The 25801-nt window shown below is 52.4% G+C and overlaps 1 protein-coding gene across 8 annotated transcripts in view; it reads left to right on the top strand.

Moving 5' to 3' along the window:
• The window catches only part of B3GNTL1 (UDP-GlcNAc:betaGal beta-1,3-N-acetylglucosaminyltransferase like 1), a 97849-nt gene that overhangs the window by 57604 nt on the left and 14444 nt on the right, over positions 1–25801 (top strand). For all 8 annotated transcript variants that reach the window (XR_007146728.1, XM_047832082.1, XM_047832081.1 and 5 more), the window contains 2 exons: positions 18564–18659; positions 24793–24917. Coding sequence is in view for 7 of the 8 variants with exons in the window: in XM_047832082.1 (XP_047688038.1) it covers positions 18564–18659; positions 24793–24917 (221 nt within the window). In the remaining variant the exon portion in view is untranslated. The remainder of the gene's footprint in view (positions 1–18563; positions 18660–24792; positions 24918–25801) is intronic.

The raw sequence follows: 25801 nt of genomic DNA, 5'->3' as shown, positions 1-25801 counted from the left end.
GGTGCGCTCTCTGTCCGCCGGGGATTCCGCGGAGGGAAGGGGGCCTGGGCGGGGGCCGGGGGCTCTGCGTGGACCGCCAGGTGCGGGAGGCTGCCGGGCCGCACACCTGCCGCTCGGGGCCTTGTGCGGCTCAGGTGTCCAGTCCGCTCGGCCACCCGCTGGTGCGCGCACCTCGCGCGCCCTCTGCCGGGGCCTGTGCCTGAGCTTCAACTAGGCGCAGTGACCTAACCCGCAGAGTATGTTAGGCCTCTTGGATCTGTTGCATTTGGTTCCAAGAATTCTAAATTTGTTGCGGGCCTGCCTCGGGAATTTTCTGTACCTCATTCAATCACAGCCTGTTCCAGGCGTAAGTAATCAAAGAAGCAATTGTTACTTAAATTGAAGCCAGCGCGCCACTCATTACCAGTTAGACCAGGGACTGGCTCGGGGGGCCAGATCTGTTCTGCTGCCCCTTTTTGTAAGTAAAGTTTTGTGGGCACACCGCCATGCCCACGGTTGTGGCTGTTTCATAAACGGCAGTGCTTAGTACCTGTGACACAGAGCTAGGCCGGAGAAGCCTGGAAGTTAGTATCTGGCACTTTACAGGGAAGGCTTGCCTACCTCGGGTTCGGCAGCAGTGTGGTTAATTTGCCAGCACCTGGCTGTAACGTCGGTGGCGTTGGTCAGCCTTCTCTGTGCCGGCAAGTGGCCTGAGACGCTAAGGAACCTCTCAGGGACTCAGCCCTGGGGCAGGTGGTAGCGTTAGCACCACTTCTCACAAGGGGGCTTGAGGCCTGACAGCATGGGCAGGGCCGGGCATGCTGGCTTGTTTTCACCACCTTGGCAACCACCCCTGACACTTGTCTGCGAACAGCAATAATCCTTGAGAACGTTTCAGCTGCGTGCCCTTCTTGGGATGCATCCTCTCTCTTTCACAAGAAACAGGCCCAGCAGCTCGGTGGCTGGTTCATTCTGTCTTCTTGCTCTCTCTGCGTGGTACCCAGCTGCCCTGGAGCGGTGGCTCCTGCCCCGCAGGCTGCAGTCGGGTGGGGCCGAGGGCGTGCGGATCCGCATGTTCCCAGAGCCCGCACCTTGAGAACCACAGAGAGAGGACAGGGCAGTGGTCATTGCCCTCTGTGGAGGCCTCCTGCCACCCTCACCCCTGGGTGCTGGCCTCAGGGAGCTCTGAACGTCTGCTACAGTAACCTGTGATTTGCATTCAAGTTGTGTGGCATGGCTGGAAATATTTCCTAAGAAAACACTTTCCCTCGAAATTTTTAAATTTCATGACCTTCTCCCACCCCTCACCTGCCCTTTAAAAACAACAAGTTTACTCAGCAAACCTGGTTCTCCTCTCCATGTGCTTTAACTTATGTAATTTTAATGACATGGCCAAGCAGGCGTTGTGCGTCAGCAGATAAATGTGGTCACCTGCCATCCTGTTCTCTGGCCCCTGACGCTATGGTAACTAGCTAAGGCAATGTGCACTGTAGTAAATACAGAATCGTAAAAAGTGGAAAAGAAAAGCCATAGCGGGGTCTGTTGTGAGTCCTTTAAATGATTCGAGGAGCTAGCCTGCAGGGAGCCAGTGTCCTCCGGGCTCGAATATGGAGGTGCCCAGAAGGAGATGAATCCACCAAGGTAAAAGCCTTCCCTCCGGAGGAAAGAGAAACATGCCAGTCGAAGTCACCCCTCTCCCCATCCTGCAGGTTCGTGCTGTTTGTTCTTATCTTGGGCCTTCTCGTGAAGAAGGAAACTTCCTTGGGTGTCATCTGTGTGTTTTCAAATGGCTCTTTCCTGTTTGCAGCTTAGTGGAGGTAAAGCATGAACCATAAACTGTTCCGTTGAGTCAGGTGTGGTCCAACCTGGAGAATTATGGCAGGCAGGGGCCCTTGAAAGAAATGGGAGGTGCTCAGTAGATGTTAGTCTGCTCTTGCATGGTCAGACCGCTCGAACCGGGTAGAAGGCTGGCGTCCTGTGTTCTCAAGTGTTTCTGAACGTTGACTGAAAGCTAAGACAAAATGCAGCCTCTCAGAGGTGTGTTGTGGGAGATGTTACTTTGACAAGTAACAAATGGCAGTTGGATGCAAAAGCAAAGAGCTCGATGAGCCAATTTGTCCTTTGGGTTTTGAAAACAATTGGCTTGTTCTGATGGGACTGAAAGAAATGGCCACCAGACTTGTGCCTTCTTTGTTCTTTCTGTTCCGTCACCTTTCAGGCAGAATGAAGGGTTGTGGAGAGGAGTTCCTGTCAGGCTTGCCTAGTGTGGCCCCGAGCCCTGGACACCCTCCGTGCACACGAGGGCCCTCTCCCAGGCTCCTGAGGAGAACAAGATGGTTTCCTTGAGTCAGTCCTGCCCCTGGACCCCCGGGCCTCCCAGTGCGCCCCCTGGGTCTGCAGCCCACAGCCCCCCATGGGCCTCACAGAGATCACACTGAAGAAATGATGCAGTACACAAGGCAAGGACTCATTTTGTTAGCGTTTTCCCTACCCCCCTCCCTAGCAGCCCAGTGTCCAGAGTTCACGTGAGCCCAGCACAGGGATGTTTCCTGGCTCCGACCGCACTGATGGTCATGCTGAGTGTTGCTGGTTTTTTTAAACAACACAGATTTATTCATGGCGTACAGCTCTGGGGGTCGGAGGTCCAGTGTCAAGGTGTGGGCAGGGCTATTTCCTTCCGTTTCCAGATCTGGGGCTGCCGTTTGACTCTGACTGTTTCCATGGTCACCTCTCCTCCCCTCTCTTTAAGGAAATCATTTTATTGTGGTCAAACATATGTCACACAGCTTGGCACTTCAGACAGGCCATAGTTCAGGCCCTTCCAGAAACTGTCCCCGCCCAACGTGGACTCTCCCAGCCCCCGGAAACTTCCATCTGCTTTCTGTCTCTAAGAATTTGCCTCTTCCAGAGATTTCCTGTGAGTGGGGGTCATACAATATTTGTCCTTTTGTTTTTGAGTTATTCACATAACGATGTTTTCAGGTCTATCCATGTTATAAAGTGTCTGAATTTTCTTCCTTTTTATAGTTGAGTAATATTCCATTGTGTGAAAGTAGTGTCTATACCACGTTCTGTTTATCCATTTGTATTCTGATAGACACTGTGTTGTTTCCACCCTTTGGCTGCCGTGAACATTGTGCCATGTTGTCTGAGTCCCAGTTTCGATTCTGTTGGGCAGACCCAGGAGTGGAATCATGGGCTCTCATGACAATTCCATGTGTAACGTCTTGAGGAACTCCCAAACTTTTCCACAGCTGCTGCCCCATTTTACATTCCCTCCAGCAGGGTGTAAAGGTTCCAGTTTTCTGCTTCCTGTCAACACTTGCTACTTTCTGGTTCGTTTCCCATCTAATGAGCGTGAAGTGGTATCTCATGGCGTCTACGACTGGTGATGGGAACATCTCTCAAGTCCTCATTGGCTATCATGTGTCTTTTTTGGGAAATATGTTTTCAAGTCTTTTGATCATTTTTAAAATTGGGTTACTTGTCTTTCGTCGAATTCTAGGAGGTCTTTATATATTCTGGACACTAGACCCTTATCAGGTGTGTGATTTGCAGGTACTTCCTTTCATTCTGTGAGGCATCTGTTCACTCTCTTCATAGGATCCTTTGAAGCAGAAAAGCTTTTAATTTTGATGAAGTCCAACTTACGTATTTTCTTCGGTTACACATGCTTTTGGTGCCACATCAGGAAACCCTTGCTTAATCCAAGGTCACAAAATGTTTCCTTCTAAGAGTGTTACAGTTTCGGCTCTTCCATTTGGATCTTTCATCCATTTTGTGTTCATTTTTGTAGATGGTATTGGGGAAAGGTCCAATTTCATCATTTCAGGTGGACACCCAGCTTTCTCAACACTGAACAGTCTTGGCAGCCTCACTGAAAATCGGACCATTTTCCAGGGTTTGTTTCTGGACTCTGTTCTGTCTGCGTGTCAACACCACATTGTAGCTTTGTGCTAAGTTCTGAAATTTGCTTTTTCATGGGAAGTGTGAGTCCACCAACTCTGTCTTTGCTTTTCAAGACTGTTCTGGCTGGGCGCCTGGGTGGCCTAGTCGGTTAAGCATCTGACTTTGGCTCAGGTCATGATCTCACGGTTCATGGGTTCAAGCCCTGCAGTGGGTTCTGTGCTGACACCTCAGAGCCTGGAGCCTGCTTCGGATTCCATGTCTCCTTCTTTCACTGCCCCTCCCTAGCTGCACTCTGTCTCTCCCTGTCTCTCAGGGAGAACATTTAAATAATAATAAGTAATAATAAAGATTGTTCTATTTTGAGTCCCTTTAAATTCCATGACTTTTACAATGGGGGTTTTCTTTCCTACAGAAACCCTGTAGGGATTTCCATAGGAGGGTGTTGACTCTGTAGGTCACTTTGGGCAGTGTTGTTGCTGCCCCAGAGGCCTGATCCCACTCCCCTCAGGGCTCTGACTCCAACCTGCACACATAGACGCTTGGGAATGTAGAGGCTGGCATACTGTGGGCACAGTTTTGTTAAGATTTTAAAGAAGTTCTTTATTTAACCTGTTGGAATCACAGTTTTTCTGTATAGGGAAGAAAGTCACCACAATAAATATTTTCTTTGGGAAAATATGATTATATGTAATACTTTCTAATAAGATATATACTTACACCACCTTTCTGCCCAAGGCTTCCCACCCTCACTGAAGGGCTGGTGTGGGATTAGCCTGGTCAGTTTGGGAGTGGTGTAGACATGTCAGACCAGCAGAAGCGGGTGAGATCCCTCCTGGCCTTATGCCCAGTCAGGGCTCCTCTTTGGTTCAGCCCAGCTGCTCACAACTCACAGAGAACATGAAGCTTGTTGGCAGGCCCCACATGTCTCTGGGCCCTGGGCTGGAGGCCTCACCTCGTCCCTGCCCTCACAGGTGGACACCTGGCCTCACCATCGCCTACTCCCCACTCTCCCCCGGGCCTGGCAAGGGCTCCCCTCCTGAGCACAGTCTGCTGTGCTGTGGTGGTGGGGCATCTGCCGGGTGTAGATTTCAGACCATTCACCACTGCTTCCAAGCCCTGATGAGCAAAACCCCACCTTTGGCGGGGGGTCATTATGTTTTATACTACTTGAATCAGATACTTTTTTTTTTTAATAATTTTTCTTTAATGTTTATTTTTGAGAGAGAGAGCATGGGCAGGAGAGGGGAGGAGAGAGAGCGAGACACAGAATCCAAAGCAGGCTCCAGGCTCCGAGCTGTCAGCACAGAGCCTGATGCGACACTCGAACTCACGAACGGGGAGATCATGACCTGAGCTGAAGTTGGACACTCAACCGACTGAGCCACCCAGGTGCCCCGAATCAGATACCTCTTTAAGAGAAAAACGTTTAATGATTTAGGATAAATATATTAAATGAAAACAATCGTGACTTAGTCAAGGCTGTGTTGTCTGGACTCTGTCGTGTTAGGGAAAGCCTTCTAATCTGGCCTTTGTTTTTAATTCTGCCTTTGACTGATTGTTTAAAAATCTCCAATCCTGGGATGTTCATCAGAAAAAGTGCTTGGTAGAGGGTTGCATTCACTTCACTGGGAGGGATTGTTAGGAGGAGGCCTCCACAGTCCCCAAGCCTGTGCTCAGGCTCCAAGTCAGAGCCGCCTTCCCCGGAGGGCACAGCCCAGCCACAGGGCACCCAAAACCTCCCTGGATGTGGTGAAGATGTAACTCAGGCTGAGTTGTTTTGGGACAGGATGCCAGTTCCGGGGAGGGGTGATGATGGAGAGTGTAGCCCCAGACCCGGGAGCCCCTCAGTCTGCCTGCACCCCCGCCCCTAAACAAAGGTCTTAGGTGAGGAGGGCCTGGGAGTGTTGGGTGGGATGGGAGGCATCTCTGTCTTTGTCCCTTGCAGGATGAGAAATACCACCAAACGCTTGGGAGACCACTGTCTTGTTCCAATAGGATTGGGGGTGGGAGGGGTCAGTGAGACGGAGAAGGTGTGACACTTTAAGAAATGCCTGGAAAGAAGCAGCCCTGAAAAATTACAGGTGTCCTGCCCTCGACAATTCATACAACCTGAAATGATCCATATCTGTTAGGTGTTAAGGAAATCTCTGTGTCGCTGGAGGTCGTGATGTGTGAGACACGGGAAGTTTGTCTCACTGGGCTTTAGGGTGCATTCAGAGAAAACACCCTTTCTTCCCTCCCCCAAGGGGAGGTTGGAAAGATGAAAATGGAGGTCAAAGCACAGAGAAAACCATTCTGCAAAACACCAGGAGAAAATAAGGTGTAAATCAGAGCCACCAGGGAGAGTGCAGGGCAGGACTCCTGAGCCCAGCCTGCTGGCTTCCCCCTTGTTCTCGGGCACATGTGACTGGGGGGGGGGGGGGGGGGGGGGGGGGCGGACCCCAGTGAGAGACCCCAGAGAAGGATAGTACAACGCCTGTTCTTAGCACAAGCCTGGTGGGATGGGGACATGGATGCCTCTGCCTGCACTCTCAGGTTCCCTTGGGTGGCAATGACCAGAGCACTTCCGGACCATTGCTTTCCTACCACAGGGGCATTGCGTGTGCCTCTGGGTCAGTCCCTCTGCCCCTGCCCAGCCAATAGGCTGTTCCTGTGGCTTGTGCACATACCTGCTGAACATTCGCAGGATGCTTGGTTAGGGCAATGCGGGACAGGTGCGCCCTGCTGGCTGCGGGTGGGCGTGCACACCAGGGCTGAAGGCAAGCCGCAGGATGCTCTGGGGTGGGGGGGGGGCTGAGAATGAGGAGCAGGACCCACTGCCCACGTCACAGATGACCTGGTGACCTGGGACTCTGTGTCTCCCTCTCCCTCCCTGCACCCCCCCTCCCCGCTCCCTGTCCCTCTCAAAAATAAACATTCCAAAAAGAAAAACGAAATTTCCAGGATACTCTTGTCACCCAGCTGCACAAGCGACTGCCAACGCCTTTGTCCCTCAGAGTGTGGGGCTGCAGAGCCGGCAGGACTGGGGGAGCCAGCAGGTCTGGGAGCCGCCCCTAGACTGTGGAAAAGACCCCTGTGTGCAGCTGGGAGGAACCGGTCCTGGGTCACCCTGCGGTGGCCTGAAAACTCTTGAAATGCATGGAATCGGTAGCATTCGGAGGCAGTTTTACTAGGACTCCCTTCTCTCTTATACGGGCCCCCAGGAAGGCTGTGCACACGTGTGCAGACACGCACCTGGCCCACACGGTTCCAGATCCACTGTGTACCTGCGGACTAGCTGGGTCTCATCCCCCCAGAGCGTTCGCACTCACGTCTCTGTCCCTCTCTCTCAGACACACACGCACCGCCACACACACCCTGCCCTGTGAAGGGCAGACCACCGCCTGGCGCCGGCCTGGCGTGGGCACCTTGGCTCACTGCGCACATGGACGGGCTCACCGGTGCGTGCGTGTGGCACACGTGCCTTCCACAGCTGTCACCTCCGCAGGCTGCGCCAGAGGGCACGACCCAGAAGGGGTCTTTGCCCACACGAGGAGTTTGGGCTCTGATGAGAAGCAGCTGTTGCGGAGTGGGGGCCCTGCGCCCGCAGCCTGGGAGGCAGTGAGGTGCACACAGTCTCTCCGTGGGCCCCGCACTGTCTGTGCTGTCCCTCACACGTGGCTCACACCCCAGGGGTCACGTGCATCCTGCAGCCAAAGCGACCCCCGCTCAAATAGCCAGGTTGGCAGAGATGTTCTGAAGTCTGAACCACTGTTTTCTGGAACTCACTTCCTCCAGGTGGAGCATGGGGGTTTGGTTTGGCTGCAGACATTTCTGGAAGTCAGTCAAGTGGGGTCACTGAACCCCACCCCTCCATGCACCCACAAACTGCCTCTGGGGGCCACTGGCCTTCACCCCTTCTGTGGTTCTGGAAGGTGAATAAACACAAGGGGCCTGGTCAGGGGCATTGAGTCCACAGGCACAAAAGAGTGTTAGCGTCACAGCTGGCGGAGCTGAGCGCCCTGCACGGCTTTCCTGCAGCAGCCACGTCCCCGCGTGGGGCTGCCCTGCCCTCCGTGCGAAGGGCTCCCCGCGGTCCCTGTGAGCCTTGTCATGGCAGGCCCAGCACGGCCACACAGCACAGGGACAGCCTCTGAGCCCTCCTGGTGTAGAGACAGGTCTGTCCTCCCAGCCTGAGCCCAGAAGCTGGCAGGCAGATCACACACCCAAGTGGGAGCGTTTGTTGTCAGTGGCTGGTGGTAAGTGTCCCAGACCCGGACTGTGCTTGGGAAGTGGGTTCTGGAAGCATCCTGAGGGAAGGGCGTGTGTGCAGGCCAGGACCTAGCCAGCACAGGGGCCAGAATTCCGGTGCTCATGACAGCTCACAGGGCTGGTGGGGGTCATGTGGAGAGGTAGAGGATGTCCGGTGTGAGAGCACGGCTCCAGGAGCATTCGAGGCTGCCTGGTGGGTGCAGGCAGGAAGGCCATGGCCATGTGGGTGGAGGGACAGGGTAGGAGGGAGAAGCTGCTGTGGTGCCTGGGGCCTACATGGTCATCCAGGGGACGGTGGCCCAGGGAACCCACGAGGAGCCGTGAGTCCAAGGTGTCGTTTTTCAGTAGACCCATCACGTGGTCCGCACATAGTCTGCACCCTCGGTGCAGGCTGCGGATGTCTTAGCACACTCCAGAAGGTTCCCTCAGAAAGGACCACTGTGCCCCAGCGGCCCTGCCCCTGGGCGATGGTGAGCCCACTGTGTGCGCACCAGCGCCCGTGTCCTGGAGTTCCTCTTCGTTTCCTGCAAGGGGCAGTCTCAGCCGCTACCCTCGCACCTCCTTGAAGCAGCTGAGCAAGCCTCTTTCTTACTGTGGTTCTGCCGTCTCACGGAGTTGTGAGATTTCTTTCGGACCCTGGAAACACGTCCCTCGCGAGATCTGTGTGCCTGATGGACGCGTGCGAGCGTTTCCTCTTGGTCCCTGGTGGCCCCTTCGTTTCGTATCACATCTTTCACAGAGGTGACGTTTTCAGTTTTGATGAAATCCAGTCTATTAATATCTCCTTTTTATTTTGCAAAATTGTGCCCTATTTTATAGAACTTGACTATCCTCTGGTCACAGGTGTGTTCTTGAGTGTTTCTTCTACAGGTTTAGGATTCTAGCACCTGTGTTTAGTTAGGTCTGTCATATACTTTGAGGTAGACTTTGTGTGTGGTGTGAGATAAGGGTTGGTCTGTTGGTCTTAGATCCTGGGACCTTTTGCTAAACTTCTTGTGTTGTGTCCCAGCCTTTGTGGATACTCTTTTCTCTGTGTTTCTGTTTTCCTGGGTAGAACTGGTACAGTGCAGAGTCAAGATGGGAACGGGCTTTCTGGCCATAATCCCGACCCAGAGACAAGCCCTCAGGGCTCCACCCACAGGTGAGATGTTGGCCATGATCAGGATGAGTACTCTGAGCAGTACCTTGACTGGGTGTTGGATTCTGTCAAATACTTTTTTAGTATCTATTGAAACGATTGTATGATTTTTTTTTTTCCTTTTTGGTGATGATGGGGTAAATTGCACTGATTGATTTTCAAATATTAAACCAAACTTAAACATGTAGGATAAATACCACTTGCTCAAGACATGTGGTGTGTATGTGTGTGTATCTGGTTGGTAATAATCTGTTAAGGATTTGTGCATCTCTGTCCATAAGGGACTTTGCTCTGTGGTTTGTGGTATATTTGTCTGGTTTTGGTGTCAATGTATCAAGTTAATGCTGACCTTTTAAGATGGGTTGAAATATGTTCCCGTCCTTTGTTTTATGAAGGCGTTTTTGTGAGATTGGTATTCTTCTTACTTTACTGTTTGGTGGAAGGTACCAATAGTTTTGAATTATGAATTCCAGTTTTTAATAGATACAGGGCTGTTTAGATTTCTGTTTCTTCTTAATCATCTTCTGAGGGATTTGCTCATTTTATCTAAGTCATTTAATTTATTGACATAAATGTGTTAATAATTCCCTTACTCCTTTATTAATGCCTGCAGGTCATGTGATTTGCTTTCTTTTCCTCCTATTGATTTGTGTCCTTCGTCTTTTGTTTTTGTTACGGAAGTTAGAGATGTGTCGCTCTTGTAGACTTTCTTCAAGTATAAGCTTTGTTTCTGTGGATGTTCTTTAATTTTTTTTTTTAATGTTTGTTTATTTTTGAGACAGAGACAGAACATGAACGGGGGAGGGTCAGAGAGAGAAGGAGACACAGAATCCGAAACAGGCTCCAGGCTCCGAGCCATCAGCACAGAGCCCGACGCAGGGCTCGAATTCATGGACTGTGAGATCATGACCTGAGCCAAAGTCGGATGCCCAACCGACTGAGCCACCCAGACGCCCCATGTTTCTGTTGATGTTCTTGATGGCCCCTTTTCTATTTCACTGATCTCTGCCTTTATGTCTGTTATGTCCTTTCTTGTATTTAGTTTGAGTTCACTTTGCTCTTTTTCTGTCTTCTTGAGGTGGGAGCTTCAATCGTCAATCTGAGACCTTACTCTTTTCTTGTATAAGCATTTCACACTACAAAATTTTCTCTGTTCTGGCCACACCCCACAGTTTTGATATGTTGCTTTTTCATTTTCATTTGGTTCAAAATATTTTCTAATTTTATTGTGATATCTTCTCTTGGACCCCCGGGAAGTTTAGAAGTATGTTGTTTTAATTTCCAAATAGCTGGAGTCCTGCCTGTGGCCCCGCCAGGCTGGCTGCCTTTTGCAACAGCACCTCGAGGGCGTCAGAGCTCTGGGCAGCCGCCCACCTCGGGCCCCTTGCGCACGACCCTTGCACCCCTTCAGGGGAGGCCTGCCACGCTGGCCGGGCTTCCAGAACTGCTTGCAGGCCCCTTCCTGCCCCCTGCCATGGCACCCGCCCCACCACCGTCCCTGCTGGTACACCTCAGTGCCCCTCCCCGACCCTGGGAGCCCATGAACAGCGGGCACACCTGTCCCTGGCCTGATGCTCAGCCCATTCTGCTGAGGGCCCCATCTCTCCCTCCAGAGTGACCACCATCCCCGCTCAGTCTTTGGCATGCGTTTCTTTCTCCTTATTTCATAGGCCTGCATCACTAAAGAATGCACTGGATAGCTTTGCAGACAGATACTAAGTTCTAGCTGATAGAAACATAACGTGAGCCATAAATGCAAGCCAAAATAGAGTTTGAAATTTTCTAGTCGTCATATTAAGAAGGTATAAAGAAGTAGATGGATTTAATTGTAATATATTTTATTTAATGTACACAAAATACTATCATTTCAATGTGTGATTGATAGAAAAATACCAATGAGATACTTTACACTCTTCATACTAAGTGTATTTTACTCTCACGGCACATCCGCTAGGCCCAGCTTCATTCGTGCACCCATAACCCGTGTGCTTGGGGACCAGGCTGCTGGTCTCTGCTCAGCCCCACTACCAAGTTGAAACATCCCTTCAGCTGCAGCCAACCTGCCAGAAAATGCCTCTGGATTTGTGGCAAGTAGGAGCTGAACACAGGAAGCTGGGATTTTGCTTTGTCAAAGTTCACAACTAGCAGTATGAAACCGGTTTTTTTGACAGTCAAGGAAGTTATGGGACACATTTGTTGGGACTGGTAGAAAATGCTGGCATTCAGGAGCCCTTCTGTGATGTCTGGCAATGGGGAGCCCCTGGATTCCAGGATCCTCGAAGCCCCTCCAAAAGCCTGATGTGCAGAAAGCAGGGCCCAGGGTCCCAAAGGCCACATAAGCTGCCTCGGGTGCAGCTTCCTTGGTCTCAGCAGATACCTTGGTGGTTCAGGTTTGTGCCTCAGCCACAGGCCCAGCTCCTCGGCCGGCCGCAGGCCCCACTGATCTGATCTCTGTCACCAGAGGTTAGAACGGCTGTCTTAGGGTTTTGTGGACATGGAGACTTGCCCTCTAGAGGCTGCCTGCCTTTGCTCGGCAAAAGCTGTTGGTGTCTGTCCACGTTGCTGCTGTGCCTGCAGCCTGTTCTCCAACTGCCAGGGACGGTCCTTTTGTGTGGCTGTTCCACGGTGTCCTATCACTCATTGCAGAGCGTTTAGGTTGCTTCCTGTTTTTTCTGTTGTGTGTCAAGCTGCTTTGAACATTCACGGACAGGTTTTTTTGTTTGGGTTTTTTTTTTCTTTTTTTAGTTATTTATTTTTGAGAGAGACAAAGCCTGACTGGGGGAGGGGGAGAGAGAAAGTGAGAGAGAGAGAGAATCCCAAGTAGGCGCTGCACTGTCAGTGCAGAGTCCCATGTGGGGCTCGAACCCACGAACTCATGGACAGGTTTTGTGTGGACATATGTTTTTCTTTTTCTGGGACCCCCAGGAGTGGAGTGGCTGGTTGTGTGGAAAGTCTGAGTACCTGCTCGGCCGCTTGCAAGGCGGGTTATGTTCACTGTCCTCTCCTCGGAGTGTAACATCTCACTCGGTATTGTCAGTCTTTAATTCTGGCATTCACGAGGCTGTATTGTGTTTCATTACAGTTAAATGTCCCTGCCCCTGTTAACTAGATGTCCAGTTAACTAGATGCCAGGAGCTCCCACCCCAGGTATGACCACTAAGAACGCCTCCAAACATTTCCAAATGTCCCCCTGAAAGTGTTACCTTACATGGCAAGGGGATCTTTGTAGACGTGACTAAGGATTTTGAGATGGGAGACCATCTTGGATGGTGCAGTGGGCCCTAAGTGCACCACGAGTGTCCATATAAGAGGGAAGCAGGGGAGTCACCAGGTCGTGCCAGGAAGAGGGGGCAGGCCAGACCGGAGGTCCAAGGGGCACGCGGCTGTTGTAAGGAGGTCAGTCCTCCCCCGACTGACCTGGACACTCACACAACCGAGTCACCACCACAGCAGTTTTTGTAGAAGAAATTGGCCAGCTCGTTCCAAAACTTGTTGGAAACGCAAAGATTTAGAATAGTCAAAATACATGTGGACAAGAGCAGAGTTGCCGGCTAGCGCTACCCGACTCCAAGGCTGTGTGGTGCCAGCACAAGGAGGGACCCACAGATCCCTGATCAGATAGAAGGGCCGCACGGCCTGGTGCAAAAGATGGCATTGGGACATCCGCACATCCACGCACAACAAAACCAAACTCGAGAACCTTACACGCAGATTCCTGTGTCGAAACCCTGGCCTCTAACGTGACAGAGTTGGGGGGCCTTTGGGAGGTGATTGGGTTAGAGGAGATCCTGGGCGTGAGGCTGGGACCGGTGCCCTTGTCAGCCGGGAGGCCCTTCTGCTGTGCGCGTCCTGGTGGCTGGAGTCCTGGTGGCTGAGGTGAGGGGTCCTGGCTCCACATGTCTTCTCCCCAGGCCCTCCCACCCCTAGAACATCAACGCAAAGAATTCTGCTTCCTGGTGTCCACCTGTGGCTGGGCAGCAGCGAGAGCCTCTTTGGCCCAGACCAGGCGTCGGGGCCACTGGCGGCATGGCTCCCAGAGAAGCCTGGAGGCCCTTCTGCCCTTCACTGGGCTGCCAGAATAGCAGCTGAGCCCGGGACCCAGCCCCTGATGTGCCGACAGCCTGGCCTGGCTGAATCAGGGCTCAGGGCTGGGCTGGGCTCTCACTCATACCGAGTGAGAGGTCTGCCCTGGCCACTCAGGCACATGATGTGGTGCTGGGAGCGGCCCAGACCAGCCATCCTTCAAGGAAAGGCCGGTTTTCTTCCAAGACCATTTCTTCCTATGAAGAGTCTCAGGGAACTTCAGAGGCAGGGTACACTCGCAAAGCATAGGACGCCTCCTCCCTGTGTTGAGGGAGTGGTCACTGGCCTTCCTCGGCCCCCACAGTCCCAGCTCACTGCCCTCTGGGAGCCCTTCTGGACACACTCCACACAGCATCAAATTCAAACACGGAATTCGTTCACAGCCTGAAGCGTGTCTAGAACTGAAGACTGGCAAATTTCCAAAAGGCCATCAAACCCCGAGGCTCTGTCCTGCCAGCCTGCCCCCTTCCGGACCTCTGATCTCCCGCTGGTCACAGAAATGTCAGCAACACCAGGAACAGTGCCCGGCTTCCGTCCTCGTCCCTGCTCTGGCCTTGTTCCTTCCCCAAGTTGCCAAGAAGAAAATTCCATCAGCAGGTTTCTCCCGTCACCTGCAGCCAGCATCGTTTCCACGGAGAGACATGAGGCTCCCGAGGGAGCAGGGGACACGTCAGCTGGGGGCTGGCATCTCAGGGACAGGACAGAAAACCATGTAGCCAGTCTCTGCCAGTTGGCCTGAGGTCTCCCCTGTTCAGTCCTCACATTGGGCAGTGAAGCTGGCGGCCTGTGGGAGCACATCTATGTGTATCTTTGTAGGAATATGTGTGCCTCTGGTTTTGTTTTGTAAACAGACGCCCTCTCCTAGACTCCACGAAGCCTGGAAAAACCATTTAAAGTTGAAAACATTTACTTGTCCAAAGACTAATACACCATACAATGGATTGGTTTTTCCCTTTCTGGCATACAGTTCTGAGTCTTACCACACATGCGTATGTGTGTAACCACCCCGACCGGCTCGTTTGTGTAAAATGCTAAGTATCTCGATGTGCTTCACTGGGCCAGCACTCTGCAAAGTGGCACCACTAACGTTGCCACTCACAGGAAGCCCAGCGACCTACCTGATGGTAGCTTCTGAGAATTGCAAACAGCCCCCCGTGTGGAGTGGACGAGTGTTGGGCTGAGTGGAGGGCTCCGGAACTGTGGGGACCCACAGCAAACATGGTGGAGGGTTCCAGAACTGTGGGGGCCCCCAGCACAGGTGATGCCGTCCTCACTGACCATCATGTAAGCCGGCTCAGACAGCCAAGCGAGAGAGGGACTTTGCTCTGCAGCCGTGTGTGAGGAGGCGGGCCTGTCCTGAGGGGCAGGGTGCCGCTGGACAGTTGAAACATCGAAATACAGTTGACGCTTGGACAGAGTAGGGTTTCAGGGTGCCGAAGCTCCGCAGAGGCCAAAATCCATGTATGACTTTTGACCCCAAAAAACAACTGCTAATAGCCTACAGGACAAGAAGCCTCACCAGTGATGTGAACAATTAACACATGTATTTTATACCGTATTCCTCCAATAAAGTAAGCCAGAGAAGAGAAAACATTACTAAGAAGACCACTAGGGAAACTCAATAATGGCACTGCGCTGTATTTATAAAAAAAAAATCCATGTTGTAAGTGGACCCACACCGTTCACTCCTGTGTTGTTCAAGGGTGAGTTGTGCTCTCAGAACTCAGAAGAAGTGCTTCCCAGGCCCAGAGGGCTGAGGGGCTCGTTGCCTTTGCTCTGAGCTGCAGCGTTTAATCAGTCAGCTTTCAGGGTTCTGTGATGTGCTCAGAGCCTCCCAGTGCGGGAGAAACTGAGATTCTGGGCCCAGCTTGGAACCGAGTGTCTGGCATGTTCTCACAGAAGTCACATGCTCATGCCCTGCCCATGACCTGTCACTGGCATGAGTTCAGATTTTACGGGTTGATAGGAATTAACTCAGAAAAGAAATGCCCAGGTGTGGAGCCCCGGGGCCCAGCTCTCCACCAGCGGGACTCGTTGACACGTAACACCTTTTTGTCACCACTGATTGTTTTCACTAGGGAAACAGGGCTCCTTCTCCACCCTCTGGGCCACTGCTGCTCAGACAGACCCCGGGCTCCCACCAGCTAGGGTGTCTCAGGTGCGGTGACCCTGTTTGGTGGGGACAAAAAGCTATGGGTGCCATCACTGCATACAAAGGACCTTCTGAGTCCTGTGGGAACAGGTGGACCCCAGGAAGCAGGAGGCAGGAACATTCTAGAAAGTTAGAGTTCCAGACTCTCAAAGTAAAAGAAGTCCTTGAAGAAGGAGCAACTGAAGGTCAGGAAAGATGATGGCAGGAGAGATCCGGGGACAACGTTCTGCAGCTGTGACTTCCCGGCACAGAGATGGTGTTCCAGAAGAAAACCTAAGACAGAACTATGAGGACAGCAGGTGATAGGGTTAGGGTTTGTGTGCACACACTTGGTATGCATTTTGCAATTTTTCTCCTAAGGTAAAAGGTCTGGAAGGGAACACACTGTAAATTTAATACTTTGTTTCTCTGGATGGTACAATTAGGGATGGTTTTAGTTTTTCTGCATGACGTTCTATATTTTGTGTCAATGAACATATATTAATCTTGTACACAGAAAGCATTTTCAGGACAAAATTAATGATTCCACTCAGAAAATTTTTGAGTGTTTTCTTTATAAACGAAAGAAATTGCATTGAATATAAAAGTATAATTATATAGTTATGTGTATCTTTTTTTCTCAAAAATTTTTTCCTGGAAATGTTTTTTTCAAGGTGGAGCCAGCTTTTTCTCTGACTATAATCTTGCTTTTTTGTTGATGTTTAAGAAATTCAAGGGTGCCTGGGTGGCTCAGTCAGTTAAGTGTCTGCCTTTGGCTCAGGTCATGATCTCACAGCTCATGAGTTTGAGCCCTGCTTCAGGCTCTGTGCTGACAGTGTTGAGTCTGCTTGGGATTCTCTGTCTCCTCTCTTTTTTTTTTTTTTTTCCAACGTTTTTTTATTTTTGGGACAGAGAGAGACAGAGCATGAACGGGGGAGGGGCAGAGAGAGAGGGAGACACAGAATCGGAAACAGGCTCCAGGCTCTGAGCCATCAGCCCAGAGCCTGACGCGGGGCTCGAACTCACGGACCGCGAGATTGTGACCTGGCTGAAGTCGCACGCTTAACCGACTGCGCCACCCAGGCGCCCCTGTCTCCTCTCTTTCTATCCTTATCCCACTCTTGCTCTCTCTCACAAAATAAATAAAAATAAACTTAAAAAAAATTTTTTTTCCAGACAAATATAGGGACGCCTGGGTGGTTCAGTTAAGTGACCAACTCGATTTCGGCTCAGGTCATGATCTCACAGTCTTGAGATCATCCCCAAGTTGGGCTCCGCACTGAGTGTGGAGCCTGCTTGGGATTCTCTCTCTCCCTCTGCCCCTCTCCCCTGCTCACATGCGCGCGCTCTCTCTCTAAGAGTAAATAAATATAAAAAAAGAAATTCAGGAAATACAGAAAAGAATAAGGCAAATCCTATGTAACCTCAGCAGTCATTGGAGACTGCTGTTATTATTTAGGTACCTTCCCTTCCATACATTTATGTATTTTATGGACTCATTCCAAATGTTCTTTATTGTGTTGTGCTTTTAAGTGTGAAACTGAATCAAGGAAACCTCATTTAGGGTGGGATAGAGGCGGGCAGGGGGAGCTGTGGGCCCAGCACTAGTTAGCAATCGCAGACCCAACCGGAGGAGAGGCAACTTGCAGGGTTTCTTGCTGCTCCGGCAACAGCCCAGCCAATGAGAAGCCACCATACTTCCAGCTCCCAGTATAGTCCAATGGACATTCTGTTTACAGCAGCCCCGCCCAACCTCCCGCCTCCTCTATAAAAGCCTCCCCGCCTTACTCCAGACTTCCGTGTAATTCTGGTGAGGTTTTCCTGTCATAGGTTATTTCTAGAGAGTTATTTCTAGAGAGCGTTTTGTAAGTCCTGGGAAAGTGAATAGGGTAATTGCTGAAATGTCAGCGGTGCTCTGGGCTCAAGGCTGTGGGACGTGATGGCGCTATGAAAACAGGGCCCCAGGAGCCAGTTAGGAGACCGATCCGCCGTCCCTGCCTAACAGTCCTTGAAACCGCACACCTGCCCCTGCCTTGCTTGCTGTTCTGTAAACACCAGTTTGCTCTACGTCTGGAGGCTCCTTGTGTTTTTCTCCCATGCTCTAACATTCTTCGATGTTTCTACCTGGTGAACATGAAATAAAGACCATGTGCAGTTTGCTCCTGCCGCTGTTTTCGCTGCAGAGGCAGCCCTGCACGTCCGCCCAGTCTCAGCATCTGGAGACTTTTTCTTCAGCGTGGCTACATATATTGAACCAACCTCGCAATCCTGGGATAAAGTCCACTTGGTCATGGTGTAGGGTCCTTTTTCTATGACGTTGGGACTCCATTCACTAGTGTTTTGTTGCACATTTTTGCAACTGTATTCATAAGGCATCTTGGTGTGTAGTTTTGTGATATTTTTGACTGGCTTTGGTGTCAGGATAATGCTGGTCTCTTCCAGAATGACTCAGGAAGTGTCTCCCACACTTTTCTGTTGTTTGGAGGACTTTGTGAAGCATTGATATCAATTTGTTAAATATTTGATAGAATTACTGGTGAAGCCCTCTGGACCTGGGCTTTTCTTTGTGGGAAGTTGTGTTTGGGGTTTTTTTAAAACTACTTTTTCAATCTCTTACCTGTCATAGATCTATTCATAGTTTCTATTTCTTTTTCAGTCAATTTCGATGATTCATGTCTTTCTAGGAGTCTATCCATTTCATGTATGCTATCTTTTTATCCTGTTTCAGTTTTTCTTGTCATAATTAAAAGCCACATATTTATGTTTTGTTTTCACATGAAGCTTCACCACCAGTCAAAAGCAGGGGGACCTCCTTATTGAACACAATCAGTGAGCGTTAACCTGGGACCAGGACCCCAGTGGGGCCACTCATTCTGTTGGCCCCTCTTCCCCCATCTGTTAGCCTTGGGCACCAGATACTGTTGATGTGGCTGTAAAGTCCCTTGAACTGTTGTACCTCAAAGAAAGGCAAATTCATTTGTCACTTTCTGAGTTACACTTTGTGGAAGATAAGTTGTAAGTTGTTTGTGATAAGGTGTTCTCCAATAATTATGTCAGTGTCGTTGCTTCTAGGTCTTTACCTCCAATGGCCCAACTGTGATCATGCCCACCTGGTTCTGCTCTCGAGCATGGTTCTCCTACGTGGGCCCATTTGACGAAGGCGGGAAGGTAAGTGTGGGCCCCTTGTGGGCCCCCTCCTCTGGGGTAACACTCTGGGGTGCGAATTCCCTGAATCCCAGCCCTACCTACTTCATGGGTGCTGTGCCCTCTCTGGGGAGCCAGGGATTAGGAAAATGCCTTCCATGAAGGCCTTCCCAGCACTTCTCCTGCCGGCTGGGCTGAGTGTTCCAGAGAGTATCTGAGGCCCTGGCACCACCTGGGATTTCTGTGTGCAGGCCCAGGCTACCTCATCCTGGCTTAACAGCTGTTCGTAGGAAAGCACAGGCCGTGGAATCACCCTCCTGTTCACTCCATGGACTGGGCCACAGCTAGTGGACATGTGAATTACCCTGCCGTGCACTGTCTGACCTTCCCGTCTCTCCACCTTGCTGGGATGCGAGACCAGGTCACTTTGTCATGGAGGTGTGTTAATTCATGATTTTAGGGCATTTGGTATCATCCCTGTGTTCCTGTTTCTCCCCCCAAATTCATACAGATAGAACTATGTACGTGTGATACCACCCTGCCCAGGGGCCCCAGTCTCGGGGACTTCAACTTCACCAGCGGCAGCAGGGGCCAAGGCAGGCAGAGCTTTTTTTTTTTTTTGGGGGGGGGGGGGAGTGGCTCTCAGCCAACAAGTTCTCCCTGACTGTGAGACAACAGGGTGGGTAAAGGGAAACTCCAGCAAATCTCCCCACCTAAGCAGGTGCTACAAAAGGCCCCTGTTCTCTTTGGAGCTGAATCCAAGTACCCGCTTTCATATTCTTCTGCAGAAAATGGCCCAGAAATGGTCATCAGGAGGTGATCCCTGAGGAACACTGACTGAAAGATCTGACAAATCCCTAATTCACAGCCATGAGTGGTCTCAGGATTCAAAGTACATCAAGCCTTTTAGCTCAAGGCAATTCTTCCTGGAGTAGAAGTACCTGGGGGCAAAGAAAGGCCATCAGTCCCTTTGTACCAGGGCTGAGGGACCAGAGATCAGAGACCAGAGACAAGGGATCAAGGATCACATATCAGGGACCAGAGATCAGGCACCAGATATCAAAGACCAGGGATCAGATATTAGGGACAGCAATCAGGGATCAGGGACCAAGAATCAGATATCAGGGAGCAGAGACCAGAGACCAGATTTATTTCAGGGACCAGAAGTCAGGTTTCAAGCACCAGGGACCAGAGACCAGGGATCAGAGATCAGGGATCTGAGTTCAAGGACTAGGGACCAGAGATCAGGAACATTGATCAAAGTTCAGGGACCAAGGATCAGAGATGAGGCACCTGAGATTGGGGACTAGAGACTAGAAATCAGAGAACAGGGATCAGGGACCAGAGTTTAGGGACCAGAGATCAGGGGCCAAAGACTACAAATCAGGGATCAGAGACCATAGACCAGAAATTAGAGATCGCAGACCAGGCACCAGGAATCAGAGACCACGGACCAGAAATTAGAGATCACAGGCCAGGCACCAGGGATCAGGCACCAGAGATCAGGGGCCAGAGACCACGGACCAGAAATTAGAGATCACAGACGAGGGATCAGGGATCAGGGACCAGAGTTTAGGGACCAGAGATCGGGGCCCAGAGACCACAGACCAGAAATTAGAGATCACAGGCCAGGCACCAGGGATCAGGGACCAGAGATCAGGTTTGGGGACTGGCCCTCAGGTAATTTGCCATGGGCCTTAGTGAAGAGCCACAGTCTACCCAGGGCCAAGAGCCTGTGGCTCCTACTTTGTGGAGAGAGGGGCAAGTGGCCGAAGCAGCAGAAAACAGTCCAGGTGCTAAATGATGTAGCAGGTGACCAGAGGTGTGGACTGGGGTGGCCCAAGAGTCAGCAAATAAGCTGGGGCTCCAGGGGGATGGAAATAGTGGTTGTGAGCTGGACCTACAAGGTGGACAGGTTTTAACTGGGAAATGCACTTGCAGAGGCAGGCTGGGAGGGGGAGGGGAGATTTGGAGGTAGGTACCGTGCTGGCACAGGGTGGCATCCAGCCGTGGTAAGCAGCCTCTGCTACCAAGCTAGGGAATCTGAATGCCCCCAGGAGGCAACCAGTTCAGGCCCTTACACAAAAAGGAAAGTAACAAAAAGGCCTTTGTTGGTTCTGAACATGCCTTCTGAGGGCAGGCTGGCCTGGGTGGGAAGGTCGGGAGAAGGCCCGTCACTGCCCGGGGAGAACTGGCTGCCCAGAAAGGCTGGCCGCCAGCACTTTCCTGATGTGCTTTTTTGTCTGGTGGAAAGAGCCGGCTGGAGTTGGCTTGTGACGGGGGAGGCCACCCTGCCCTCCCCCCGCCGCATGCAGCGCCCCCCCATGCCCTGCCCTCCCCACACTGTGTGCAGCCCCCCCACGTCTTGCCTTCCCATGCAGCACCCCACCCCCCCCCCCCAACGCCCGGCCAGCAGCTCAGAGCTCTCAGTGTCAGTCATTCTGGTTGGTCTTGGCGGCTTTTCATTTTTATTTGCGTTTCTGAGACCACTAAGGATGTTAAACAATTTTTATGTGTTCATTGGCCGTTTGTTATTTTATGAAATGTCCAAATCTTTTGCCCACTTTCAAGTGGGTTGTTTTGTGATTGTCAAACTGGTGGCATTCTTTTTTTTTTTTTTTTAATGTTTATTTATTTTGAGAGAGAACACATGAGGGTGAGCAGGGGAGGGGCAGAGAGGGGGGTGGAGAGAATCCCAAGCATGCCCCACACTGTCAGAGCAGAGCCTGATGTGGGGTTCCAGCTCATGACTCATGGGATCGGGACCTGAGCGGAAACCTAGAGTTGCACATTCGACCTAATGAGCCCCCCAGGCGCCCACATTGTTGGCATTCTTTACCGGGTATTTGCTTGTGGATGTTTTCTTCTATTTGACTTCTGCATTATGGGATTTCCTCACTTCCACAGCCTGAGGACATCGGGGCCATGAGGCTGTGGCTCCCATCCTTGGGGAGTCTGTGTCGCCCCCCCCCGCCCCGCCCCAACCACGGCCTGCACACTGCACACACGGCCTGCACCGTGTCATTGCTGCAGGAAGGCGGCTACTCAGCCATCTGGAGCCAGCGGCCATCACCCACCCTGGGCTGTTTAAATTTCTCTGGTGTTGAAGGCTTGCATTTTGTTCTAGTGGTTATTTCTATATTTCTCTCTTTTCAGATGCCCTTAGTCCTGTGTATGCTTCTTAAACCTTCTCTGGTCTGCTATTTTCCATTTCGAAAGGTATTCTGACGCTCATCTGCTTCCTGTACAGCCTGCAGTGAGACCCTCTCTCCCCTTCTCCCGTTTTATTGTGTGATTTCCAGTAATGTTGGAAGACATACACACGTGGATGCGTCGCCCACCCGACCCTGGGTCCACAGCCATACACGTCCCGCTCAGAACGTGGTCCTTGGTCCTGCTGCTTGAGGGACATGGCCGTACAGAACACCCTTGGCTCATTTCCCTTCCTTGAGAGTGAAAATTCTGTTCTGCTCTTGCCTTGGTTTGTTGCTTTCCAGAGTCTGACACTCACCGAAGTCTCTCTACCTGGTGAGCGCGTGATCGTGCCTGGAGGCTCTTAGGGTTATTTCCTTGTTAAAAACTAATAGCTTCACAGGGACTTAACTGCTGCGCCTTTCCGGTAGGTGGATACAGGTCTGCTGTGTTTCCCAGAGTTTCCTTGGCACGTACTTTTCAGTGCGCCCTCTGCTCTGTCGTTTTCTTCTTCTGTTTTGCAGACTCTGGTTTCACATCAGTGGGATGGTCCCTGGCTTTACTCTCAGGAACTTTCTCTCCCACTCCTTCGTTTCTAGGCTTCATTTCTCATATGATTTTATCTTTTCCTCCTATTTCTATTTTGAGTTCAATCAATCCCCTCTTATTTTAGAGGTTTATTGAGGAATAATTCACGTACCATACAGTTCATCTGTTTAAATGTGCAGCTGGATGTATTCTAGCAAATCCTCAGGCACACAGCACCACCAGTCTGCTGCCAGGAGCGGCCAGGCTTGGGAGGCACACCCTTCCCCCCTACCCCCCCCACCCCCTGGCACCCCCCCACACCGCTGCCCGGGTCCCCCTTGCCTTCTCAGGTGCAGGGACGGTTCGGTGCTGATCTGACTCCTGGTTCGGGGTCGTCTTTGTTGTGGTTACATCAGCGGGTTGAATTTTATTCATCTGGGGAAGTGTCTGACTTTCTGCACTCTCTCCCACTGGCTCCGCGTAGATGACTTTGCGTGGCCCTGTTCTCAGGGATCCACACGACCTGCTCTCCTGCCACTGTCACACGCAGCTTCCAGAGCGTATCAGGGACTGGCGCCTGCTCTGTGTTCCCGTCTGCCCCAGGACCCCAATCCCCTCTCACCCCATCACCAGGGTGTGCTGCCCTGCCCGCCACACCCCCACCTCTGGGACCCTCAGTGTGCCCACCCCGCCTGCCACGCCCCCACGTCCGGGACCTGGCACAGTCCTTGGTTCCCAAAGTCAGCTCCAGAGTGTCTGTCCACCTGGGTCACTCTGTAAGGCCAGCACAGGCCCGGGAGTCCTAGCCAAGGAGTCTGGTGCACACTTCCTTGTATTATGGGCGGACCCCGAGCCGGCCGAAAGGTGCCACGTGCTCACGGCAGGGTGACTTGGGCACAGAGCCTGTGGCGATCCACAGCAGTCTAACGGTGGGGAAAAGCTGTGAACACCCTCGTTTCCAACGTGCGGGTGGACAGGTGCGTCAGCACACGTGACTTGAAGGACTAGTTTTTACAAAGACCACTGTAACGTGAAAAGATTTATAATAAAACATTAAGGTAAAAACCAAGCTTCAAAACTGTTTGCGGCTCTGCTGAAAGTGTGTCCACAGGAGAATAAACACGTGGGCCACACACGGAAGCTCAGAGCAGCTTTGCGGTGACAGAGTCACAGGTGATTCTCATAGGTCCCTTTTTCTAATTTCCTGTCTTTCCAAACCTTTATAGAGCAAACTGTAACCACGCACTTTACAGGTTTAGGAACAGGAAGGAAAAGGTGGCTTTCTTCTTGGGATCTGGAAGAACTCACCTTCAGGGTTTCCTTCTTTCTGGCCAGAAGGAAAGTCGTGAGAATTTACTTGGATGTGGCCCTGGAATGCCACTGCTCCCCACAAGGCAGAGAGTCTGAGCCACTGTCCACCCTCCTGGGCACCTGCTCACCAGGAGCGCAGACTCCTGTGGCTGAAGACTGTACAGAGGCTGAGATGGTAGCGGTGACGCAGCCTGGAAAGAGCCTGGGAACCAAGAGCCGAGCCGGGAGTTGCGCCCAGCGCAGCGCTTCCTGGTGGGGCTCAGCCCTTCCCAGAAGCGTCCGGCCCAGAGCCGGAAGCGGCAGTGCTCCTGGGGAGCCGGGCGTACTGGGTGTCGCCAACGCTGACGAGACCTGGCGAAGAGCCAGTCTGGGGACATGCTTGCCGCGTGGAGCGGTGGGAGATGGGGTCTCCCTCGGGATTCCATGCCCCCAAGGGCAGCCGTGCGACCCTCCTCTTGGGGAGAGAGGCAAACTGGGCAGCGGCCAGGAGGCCCTGGAGAGGCCGCAGTCAAGTCGCGGGCTTGGCTGTGGCGCCCACGCTGCCTTGGGCTTGTGAGCCAGCCTGGGGTTCAGGCTGTAGACCTGTACAGTCAGAGACCAGGCCCCGGGGCGCACCTTCAGTGACGCACTGCTTACAGCCAGGAGGGTGGGCAGGACCCAGACCTCTCCGCCCGCTGTCACTCTAGAGTTTAGGGAATGAAAAGGGGGCTGAGCCAGTGTCTGGCTTCCAGCTTCGGTGCTCAGTGCTGAGCTGGGCCAGCCCGACCGGCTGGGGGATGGTGGGAGGCTGAGTTCTCTCAAGACAGGAAAGCTCTCAGGTCCGTGCAGCACAGAGACCCCGTTTGTTGGGGGTTGGGGGGGGGAGCATAAGCGAGGGTGACTCTGGGGCCTTTTGTCCACCCCTGTGACCCTAGCTCTTCCTGGCCATCACGTCCTCATCCTGAGAGACGTCCCCACACTCGAGTGCTGGGCACGCCAGTGACACTGGAGCCTTGCAGATGAGGCTGGGTGTTACTCCCCACCTCCAGTCACCTGAACTAGTGCTCACACGGAAGCCTCTGGCACAGGTGTGTCTTCTGCGGTGAGCGAGACACCAGCAACATCGATGCTTCTGTTTCCCCCGCAGGGTGAGCCGGAGGACCTGTTGTTCTTCTATAGCCACCTCAGAAAGGGCGGCGGGGTCATTCGCGTGGACCAGAGCCTCCTCCTCTACCGCTACCACCCCAACGCGGCCACACACTCTGTCCTCGAGTATGTACGTCCCAGGCTTCCAGACCTGGTCTGGGGGCCACGAGGGGCCAGGGTTGAGCATGAGGGGCTGAGGTCCAGGGTCAAAGGTGAGGGGTTAGGGTCCAGGTCGAGGTCCAGGGTTGAGCATGAAGGACCAGGGGCCAGGGTCGAGCGTGAGGGGTCAGGGTCTGGGGTTGAGGGTGAGGAGCCAGGGTCAAGCGTGAAGGGCTGGGGTCGGGGGAGAGGCCGGGGGCCAGGGTGGAGGGTGCAGGGATGGCCAAAGTCTAAGCCAGGATCAGTGGGGTAGACACAGGTCACCTGGGGTGGGTCTCTACCCCAGGTGAGCGTGGCCGGTGTGGGTACACAGAGTCTGTGGCCTTCATGGGGGAAAGCCGTCCCAGGGTCTGTGGTTGCTGTTTCCCCAGGATGAAGGCCACGTCTGTCCCCTTTTTCACAGTGAGGTAGAATCTTGCGTACGTGTCCCGTTGAAGTGTTGGTCTCAATTGCCGTGAGCTGACGGCAGCCTCCCAGTGAGCCTGGTGCCCGTCTAACTTGGCTACAGGTGGGCTCATTGTGCCCTCTCTGCCCCCACCGAGGGGGCTGCTGTGATGGCATCTGCTCGGCCCCATGTCCCCAGTGGCCGGCGTGTCCTCTGGCGTGTCCTGCCCGGGCAGGAGGGATGGAACATGGAGGAAGGCGAAGCGAGGGAAGGGGCGTCTTCTTGTTTCTTCGGTTTGAACTGTGCGTGCATGGGCACGTTTCTCACAATTACAAGTGTGTGTCCCCTTGGTGCCTCACAGTTGTGACACGGCTCACTTTTGGGAACAGGGTTGGAGGAACTGGGCCCTCTGAATGCGAAGAGCTTGACCCCGGGGCGCATTCCTGTCTTGGAAGCAGTGTTCACT

Source organism: Prionailurus viverrinus, chromosome E1, assembly GCF_022837055.1.
Source record: "Prionailurus viverrinus isolate Anna chromosome E1, UM_Priviv_1.0, whole genome shotgun sequence".
Taxonomy (NCBI): domain Eukaryota; kingdom Metazoa; phylum Chordata; class Mammalia; order Carnivora; family Felidae; genus Prionailurus; species Prionailurus viverrinus.
The sequence above is the reverse complement of the archived record's forward strand: the minus strand, read 5'-3'. Positions and strand labels throughout refer to the sequence as shown.